We start from the raw sequence: 9,728 nt of genomic DNA, 5'->3' as shown, positions 1-9,728 counted from the left end.
TTCTAAGCGATCTCAGGCAAAACTGTTCTCAGTTCTACTACCTCAGTGGTGGAACAAACTTCCAGAAGCAACAAGACTAACATCATCTATCTCAACCTTCAAGAAACAGGTAAAAACTTTTCTCTTTCAGGACTTTTTACTGCCCTGATGCCCCAGATCAGGTTAGGCACCCAAGTTAGGCTATGCAGTGTGTGTGTGTGTGTGTGTGTGTGTGTGTGTGTGTGTGTGTACGTTTGTGTATGTCTTTGTCAAAAAAAAAAAAAACTCACTAACCCAAGCTTAATGTTCTGTATATTTCCTGTGCATCGTGTATTTGCAAGTGTATTTGCAGTCCCTTTGTCCTCTATTGTAAGTCGCTTTGGATAAAAGCGTCTGTCAAATGCAATGTAATGTAATGTAATGTAACTGAAAAAGCTGTTTCATAAAAACGGATGCAACAGATATTTAGCATCATCCCGGTTAATAACTGTTCATCTGCTGTATATATTATTTCTGTCGTTTTTAAAATTGCGCCTGACGTATTGTCTTTCACCGTTTTACCGAACCGGATAAACATTTCTGTTTTTGTAGTTTAATCAAGTCGCGTTGTACACGAGGTGAGATGTTTGCAGTTCCCGCAGCTCGAACGGAAAAGAAGTCCCTAATGGTTTCCAGACGACGTGAAGGGATGAAACTCAAATGTAATAACATTTCAATTTGTAAAGCTGGTCTCTCCGGGTGATTCTGTCTGCCGGCTCTGAGCAGGTACCGTGGAGTCATGCAATAAAAACACATCTGCTTCCTTCTGGAAAACTAATTAAGATGTGAAGCAAGACAGCAAAGTTGCGAGCCATAAAGTCAAAGCGGAAAGATTAAAAATAAAATGAAAAAAAAAAAGAAAAGAAAAGCAACAACACATGAGCTTGCAGTTTCTCGATCCTGCGTTTAATGAAATATATCTTTAAACCGCCTAGTGAGTCTTCGTGATACTTGTATGGACTCACTATTGACACAAACTGGTATTCTGAGAATTACAAAAGAACTTTAATCATCTATAAAACTTATAACAATGACTAACAGCAAATAATCCCTGATGTTAAATTTATAAAGAATGGCACATTCAGTTTCCTGAATAGAATAAGATATTGCCACAGTATTTCATTACAGGGGATCGCATTTAATATGAAATCATTTTAATATTCTTTAAAAAAAAAAAAAAAAAAAAAAAAAGCTATAAATGTTGAACTCATTTCACATTTCCTGAGATGTAAAAACTCTTAAAAACTATAGTTTTTGACTCGAAGAAATCGCTTTCGCAGGCTGCGAATCCCCGGTTTTTTTAATATTTCGGGTAGAGGACTCTGACGATCTGCCCGTCGGCCCTCTTGGTATCCAGCCACTTCCTGCACAGGAAAACGGTGGTGACGCCGTTCGCCGTGTTGGTGACTTCCACGCGGTCCAGCAGCCAACCGGGACTGAGCCCCGAGTTGTCGTGTTCCACCCGAACTTTCTGCAGATCGCCCATGTCCAGCATCTCCAGCAAGAACCGGTCGGTCCGTTGGCGCTCGAAGAGGTTTCGAAACTTCTGGCGCAGTTGGCGCCGACCCGAATCTCCGTTGGAGCCGTGGATGGTGATGAAAACGTTGGCGTCCGTACCCGCGCCCTTCTCGTCGCCCGTGATCACGATGATCTCGTATTTAACCGGCACCAGGCTTATAGCTTTGCTGATGAAGCTCTCGATGGCCTTCGTGAGTTCGAAGGTCAAGTGGTCGTCCCGCTTCGGGGACAAAGGGACGAGAGCTTTGCAGCTGAATATGTACCTCGTTGGAAGGGAGCAGAAAGGGATAAATCAAAACTCCAGTCGAATGTGCGATTTCACACGCGTGTTGCACCGGCGACCGGTAGCCGCCAGGATCAAACACAAGGCCCTGCATTCAAAACCACCTCAGGAACAGGTCCAGCATATCTGACCAAAATGATAAGACCTTATGTTCCCGTCAGAGAGCTGCGTTCCTCTAATTCAAACCTACTAGCAGTACCTTTTGCTTGCTCTAAGCCGGTGGTTCTTAACCTTGTTGGAGGTACTGAACCCCACCTGTTTCACATGCGCATTCACCGAACCCTTCTTTATTGGATCGAGGATCGTTTCCTCGATGGGTACAAAGAACAGGCGGAGCGGCCTTTTCATCGAATCTGGCTCCCTTCACCTTGAATTCAGCAAGCGCTATGTTCTTGTAGTTCCCATCTCCACGCAGCTGAAGGAAGCCTTCCCCTAGTTTTGCCGGTGCCGGACTAGAATTGCTCATCTTGTCGTTCCAAATCATGCGGTTAGGACATCGATTCCAATCGCGTTCCGTCATACATGTGAATCCGTATTGTACGTGTTCTTCCGACCGCTTTCTTTTTTTGCCCGACATAATTGGTATGAAGGGATTAAAATACGAAGAAAGAAATCACATGACGTACCATCACGACAGTCACAAGTTACTACAACTGATCGCGCCAAAATCCCTGCGGCACGGATAGGCCGAGCTATGTAGCGTGATCACCTGCGGCCGGTGATGTCATCACCAATGTGTGTCTTGACCTCCGCCGAACCCCTGGGGTTCGATCGAACCCAGGTTAAGAACCGCTGCTCTAAGCGATCTCAGGCAAAACTGTTCTCAGTTCTACTACCTCAGTGGTGGAACAAACTCCCGGAAGCAACAAGACTAGCATCATCTCTCTCAACCTTCAAGAAACAGGTAAAAACGTTTCTCTTTCAGGACTTTTTACTGCGCTGATGCCCCAGATCAGGTTGGCAGCAAGTTAGGCTATGCAGTGTGTGTGTGTGTGTACGTTTGTGTGTCTCTGTCCATTAAAAAAAAAAAACCCTCACTAACCCAAGCTTACTGTTCTGTATACACTGCTCAAAAAAATAAAGGGAACACTTAAAAAACACATCCTAGATCTAAATGAATGAAATATTCTTATGAAATACTTTGCTCTTTACACAGTTGAATGTGCTGACGACAAAATCACACAAAAATGATCAATGGAAATCAATTGTATCAACCCATGGAGGTCTGGATTAGGAATCACACTCCAAATTAAAGTGTAAAAACAAACTCCAGGCTGATCCAACTTTGATGTAATGTCCTTAAAACAAGTCAAAATGAATCTGTGTTGCTTCCTGAGTGGACACTATGATTTCACACAAGTGTGATTGACTTGGAGTTACATTGTGTTGTTCAAGTGTTCCCTTTATTTTTTCGAGCAGTATATTTCCTGTGCATCGTGTATTTGCAGTCCCTATGTCCTCTATTGTAAGTCGCTTTGGATAAAAGCGTCTGCCAAATGCGATGTAATGTAATGTAATGTAATGTTCCTCGATCTTACTTGTTTTCCAGCTCCCTCTCCGTGACGACAACTTCCTCCACGTGCCAGTAAAACTCGCCCTTCACTTTCTTCCCGTCTTTGGGCGTGTGGCCCAGGCAGATACCGACAATGTCGCCGAGATTCTTGGAGGAAAATTCGAATCTGTCTACGTTTCCCCTTAAAAAAAAAAAAAAAAAAAAGAAATTCGGGTCAGAAGCGTCGTCGGATTATCGTAATCCGATGCGCGTTTCTTACAAACAAGTTTCGCTTCAACGGGCAAATCTCCCGGGAAGCACCTACCGCAAGAACCTCTTCTTCTTTGAGGAGTTTTCCATGAGGAATTCTTTTGAGCGTCCTTTCCTTCCTTCCAGAACGATCCAGCCGTTCTCTTTGGTTTCACCGGTGTCTCCGGTCGTGACGCAGATTTCGTACTCTGTCACGGAGGCGATAAGGAAGTTCTCACGGCTCGAACCCAAAAGACAGACGATCGGCAGGAACAAACGCCAGACTTACTGGTCTTCTCATCAAGGTCCAGGTATTCGTTGTTGGCGCACGCCAGTTCTCTCATGATCTGCCCGTCGTCTTCGTTTTTGGCGAGCCAGCGGTCGCAAGGGAAGCGGAAGGTTTTGTCCAGGATCTCGTCTTTTACGTCAATGTGATCCAGGTGCCATCCTGGAGCGAGGCCTGGGCCGAAAGAATCAGGGATCAGGAATAAAAAATGAGATTATCGTCAAAAAGGGGGGTTCTGATCGTTTTAAAATGTGATTTTAAAAAAATTTTTTTTTAGTTGGATTATTGCTTGTATATTTTATTTTTTGTTGCTTTTTTTCATTAAATTAAATTACATTACATTGCATTTGGCAGACACTTTTATCCAAAGCGACTTACTATAGAGGACAAAGGGACTGCAAATACACTTGCAAATACACGATGCACAGGAAATATACAGAACAGTAAGCTTGGGTTAGTGAGTTTTTTTTTTTTGTTTTTTTTTTTGACAGAGACACACAAACGTACACACACACACACACACACACTGCAATAAATTCTGGCTAATTTTTCAAATTATTTTGTACATTTTTGGGTTATTTCTCTGATAAATACTCGGAAAAATATTTGTTAATTTCAAGAATCGCTCAGCTCACCATAAAATTCAATACAAATGGATAAAGATTGAATTCTTTTTCATGCCGTGCTTGTTAGTGTCACGTGACACGTGCACACTCAGCGGCGGGGATGCGTCCGAGCGACTGACCTGAGTTGTCGTGCCAGACTCGAACTTTGGAGAGCTCGCCGAGGCTGAAGACGTCCACGAAGCGGAACACGTCCACCTGTTTACGCTCAAACTTGTTGGATTTGTGACACTCTTTCAACGCCAGAGTCCCCGTGTCGCCGTTTTCACCAAAAATAATGATGCACACGTTGGCATCGGTTCCTGCCCCTGATGAAACACAGTGTATAGCCTTACTATTCACTTAATTTTGGTGAAAACAGCCTTTAAATGAATAAAATTAAAATGAATAAATGAATAAATCCATAGGATTTTTACAAGTCAGCCTTGTTTCTAAAAAAAACAGGAAACGCTCGCTACTTTCGTTTCTCGCGATTTATCGTTCTTTTTGCAGTATTTTAATTTTTTTTTCGTGATAAAACAGCCATATTCTAGCCCAAGAATAACAGTAAAAAAGTATCGTAAAATTGAGCTAAAATTCATTTTATAAAATAAATAAAATTCGAGACTTCCTTTGCGAATCAAAGATACCCAAAGGTGCCTCATCGGGATCCAACGACTGCACAGCAAATTCATCATCATTCAAGTTCCGGCGCACCGTTTCAATGGTAAGTACCTTATAAAATGATTTATTTGACATATAAAATTAATTTTCTTTCCATAAAAAAATTACTTTACATTGAATATGATTTTTAATTTATTAATTTATTGTACACTTTATATCGTATATCAATATTCACTGTACGTTACAATTATCCAAAAGTGTTTCGTGTACTGTGTGGGAAGAGTAATGTCAATAACACTTTGCGAGAGGTTCGTAAAAGGTTGAGTGAAGTTCGTTGAGGGTTAATATATCTGTAAATACCACCAAAATTATCATGTTTGCATTAATGAATACAATGTTTCTAGCTGCCTCTGGGTGCTCTTTCCATTTTCAAGTGTATTTGCAGAATCAGCAGAAGGGAAAACGGTCATGCAGAAAGATACAGTTTCAGCAAAACACGTTTTGTCGTACCCCTCATTTCGGAACGAACGAAGATGCAGACGCCCGAAAAAAGTGAAACCGTATCCCGGTTTTGAGAGAACAGAAGCTTAAACTCAGCTGCAGATCCTTTTAAACCGCGGCGCACTTCAACTGCAACGGGATTGAATTTGTCAACCGCATAATGAGTCTGCGTCGGCCCACGGTAGTTAATGAGCTAACAACCAACCGCTCAGTGAGAAGAATAAAACATGAGCGGGCTCAGCCCGGCTCTCTGACGGCGATAATCCCCGCGCGTTGTATTATTTAATTCTGGTGATTTAGAGATGCGGGTGCTGTGTGTGTGTGTGTGTGTGTGTGGAGGCACAAACTTCACTCGCTGCCGCATGTTTCTTTGTGCAATAACCAAAATCTTTGCTCGACTAACAACGTGTCACGTTAGCACCGTCCTTTCGTACCTGCTATGTACTTAGTTTGCCTCTTCACATAGAATTCATTAGCTTATGCATAGCATCGCCCGCATAATGTTCCCCTGCAAAGGCGTGCAAACCCGGCTCATTATCCTCTGTGTCGGTGCAAGAGTACATCTTCACTTCCAGTAACCGCCACGGGCAACGCGCGCCCCTTTGAAGTCGGCTCAGACTTCGCGCCGCGCTATCGTATTGATCAGCGGCGGCGGTGCTGAGCTGTGGAAAAACACTCGGCGAGAAAAAGAGGGGACCAAAGTAGCATGGTGATTTCTGAAGAGGATCCCTTTCATTACTATCTTCCTGTCAAACATGAATTATTTCCAACATCTCGCGTCCTCGCGAATGCAATCCTCCGAACGAGGACGGGTGAAATGAGGACGGCGATCTCTGTGGCGTCGCCACCGGAAAGCGGACTTCCAGGAGAAGATCGCTCCTCGCGAGGCGAATCTTCAAGGTCGCGCAGGTCGAGTTTACCGATCACGCCTTTTGGAAGTTCTCCGCTGCCAGCTGGTGACAACATTGTTCCAGGATGCAACATTAAATCTCTCATCTAACCTTGGGAAAAGATTGAAAAACCGACGGAGGAGAAGAACGGCCCTTTTTTCAAGCCTGGCATTGCCGCGCGTCCTTGAGTATTCCGATCACAACAGCGTGATTCGTTTACCGCCGGAATTAAGATGCGGCTCCACATGTTTCCCCCGTGATTACATGCGATCGTCCCCCTTCCCCGCCACCGCCAACAGCGGCGTGTGCAAAATTAAATCCCAAAATGTCTGTTCGCAAAGGCTGGCGTTTTTTAATGGTTGTAGCCCTGATGGGCTGCATCGTGCCTTTTTTTTTCATTTTCTAAGGATTAACCGGCCGTTCACGGTCCGATCTCACCTTTCAATTCATTTTTATTGACGAGTGAAGCTTCTTTTTTTTTCACGTTGACGGTTTATTCTTGATTTCTGTTTTTTGATTTATTATGCATTTGGTTTTGTTTCATTTGTTTACATGAGGGTGATATTTCAATGTAATTACTTGCAAATTTTGAGTGATTTCCTTTTGATTTCTCAAGAATATATCAGTATTTTTTAGGTACGCAAATGAAGTCTGTGTATTAATACCTTGATTATTAGGAAATGTTGCTGCTGAATCATTTTCAGATCATTCGTTTTCAGCTTTGTTGTGATTTTGTGCGAATCCTTGGGTAATTTTGTGCCATTTAACTCACAAAGCCGGAGCATCCGCGTGCCTGACCTGATCCTGATAGCATTCAGAATATTAGACAAAGGGTATATTTATATTCTGAATTGTTTGTTTCCGTCTAAATTAGGAGCCAAAACGACTCGGTTGTTGACTCTGCAATGAGGCTTTTCATTTTCAGAGGGGGGGGGAAATGAAACGCACGGGGCAGCTGCACTTTTATTTTTACGATATCGTTTGGCCGGAGACGTGTTATTGTGGTGATATTAAACATGCTATTTTCATACCACATCTCTTCACAATGATATTGTGTCATCGTTATGGATTTCAGATTGCTTTGACCTTCTTTAGTGTTGGATAGGATTTGGTTGGTTGACTTAATTACGTTCTTACTGTAAATGAACGTCTCTGGGGCAGTTTATTTATCTCACAGCGAGCTGTCTTGACTGTCTCGACCAATTTATTTTGCGCCGCATCTGTGAGTGACTATTACACATACCACCCCCCCACAAAAAAAAAAAACAACTCGAAGGGGAAATACTCCACGTTTTCAAGCTCGAAACGAGCGATGCGTGTAAGAACAATCTGCCTGCCAGCCATTTCAACTTCAACCATAAGTCTTGTCTAATGGCGAGCGTCATCTTTGACACGCCTCTCCATTATTGCCATACAAGTAGATAATCGGCTAATATGAAAACTATAAATATAGATTTACATGCATTATTTTTAATATAATAATATAAACAAGTTGAATAATAATAATAATAATAATAATTTTATTTTAATATTTTTTTATTCTAATTATATTTATTTCAAAATGTTTGATTATTAAAATTATTTTTTGTAACTTTTATTTACAGCTAAATCCTGCAGGATTTCAAGAAACTTTTAATTCGTCATGTTGTCAAATGAAAATATTGACGTCTGCACGGCTACAACATCCTGATGCACATTTGATTGAAAAAACAGACAAATGGTCAAAATTGAGTTGTTTGGACGTTTGTTGCTAACGAACCATCCAAACATCCGAATGCTGGTGTCCATTAACCTAACATTTAATCGGCTAATATGAAAATTATGAATATAGATTTACATACATTATTTTTAATATAATACTAAAATAAGTTAATATACTAATAATTATAATTTTATTTCAATATTTTCATTTTAATTATATTTATTTCAAAATATTTGATTATCAAAATGATTTTTGTAACGTTTATTTACAGCTAAAAAAATTATAAATATATATTCGCAGATATTATTTTTTACATATAACAATAAATAAGTGAATATAATAATATTTTTATTTTAATATTTTTTATTTCAATTATATCAATTTCATAATATTTGATTATTAAAATTATTTTTGTACACAGCAAAATCCTGCAGGATACCAGCAACTTTTCAAGTCGTCATGTTGTCAAATGGAAATATTGACGTCTCCACGGCTACAACATCCCGATGCACATTTGATTGAAAAAACAGACAAATGGTCAAAATTGAGTTGTTTGGACGTTTGTTGCTAACGAACCATCCAAACATCCGAATGCCGGTGTCCATTAACCTGACATTTTACCGTCCTTTGACCTTATCTTTATTTCCTCCCGAAATGTGAGGTCTGTCTGTCGATTCTGACATCCAGCGCGGCTGCTTGCAGTACCCCGAGTCAGACAACATTAAAATTCTGCTCAGTGAAATATATACATGACAGATAACACGCATTTTAATTTGCATGTTGAGGATTTCCTCATAGGAATATCTTCAACTCATGTCCGTAAATCGGTCGATTTATGGCATCTGAATGTCGTCGCGTGTGTTTCGAAAAGCTTTACCTGCAACGTCGCTGGTCTTGACCTGAATGATGTACGTGGTGGGCTCCACCATCATCTCCTCATCCACCTCAGCAGCCATCTCGCAGATCACGCTCCGTCTAGGTCCACGTGTCCTGGACAGCCAGTCCTCGTAGGTGAACACACACACCTCTTCTGTGGTCAGATTTCGCATAATCACCTGGACACGCACAGAAATGCCCTTAGATTTAGAAATAAAATTCAATATCCCAAGCTTTTCGGATAAAACGTTCGCCGGGTTGACTGAGATTCGATACACCGGATACCTATGAAAACATCTTCCCAGCCGTTGAAAAGGATGATCCGAATACAAATGTTCCCGATATAAAAGGGAATTGAAAATTAAAATGCTTTCAGAGACACGGCATCGCTGATCTGCTGCTGTAAGTCAAATATTGGAATTTCAAAATTTATCCCTACAAATATCAATGATTTTTTCTCGTCATGACTTTGATAAATAGATGGAAAAAAAAACTTTTTTCATGCCGAAGGTCATTTTTACACTGGACAGCTCCAAAATTACAGTGACAATATACAGATAAGGCCTCAAATACGTGAGATAAAAATAAGTGTCCAATGAGTAGTTTGCAGATGAACAATACTTAATAGAATACCAGTAAGATAACAATTTATTGATCCCCATTAGGGAAATTAAGGAAGTAATTACA

At 40.9% G+C, this 9,728-nt stretch overlaps 1 protein-coding gene across 1 annotated transcript in view; it reads right to left on the bottom strand.

The window, feature by feature from the left end:
* Positions 1–974: 974 nt before the first annotated feature.
* loxhd1a (lipoxygenase homology PLAT domains 1a) overlaps positions 975–9,728 on the bottom strand; it is a 42,106-nt gene continuing 33,352 nt past the window's right edge. Inside the window, exons 37-42 of the mRNA XM_086152991.1 lie at positions 9,043–9,220; positions 4,592–4,777; positions 3,850–4,020; positions 3,637–3,769; positions 3,358–3,513; positions 975–1,799 (exon numbers count right to left, since the gene is read on the bottom strand). Coding sequence (XP_086009117.1) covers positions 1,319–1,799; positions 3,358–3,513; positions 3,637–3,769; positions 3,850–4,020; positions 4,592–4,777; positions 9,043–9,220 — 1,305 coding nt within the window. The 3' untranslated portion in view covers positions 975–1,318. The remainder of the gene's footprint in view (positions 1,800–3,357; positions 3,514–3,636; positions 3,770–3,849; positions 4,021–4,591; positions 4,778–9,042; positions 9,221–9,728) is intronic.

The sequence above is a fragment of the Fistularia commersonii genome, chromosome 9, assembly GCF_037954325.1.
Source record: "Fistularia commersonii isolate RoL2024-O1a breed Wild chromosome 9, RoL_Fcom_v1.0, whole genome shotgun sequence".
NCBI classification, from domain to species: Eukaryota; Metazoa; Chordata; class Actinopteri; order Syngnathiformes; family Fistulariidae; genus Fistularia; species Fistularia commersonii.
The sequence above is the reverse complement of the archived record's forward strand: the minus strand, read 5'-3'. Positions and strand labels throughout refer to the sequence as shown.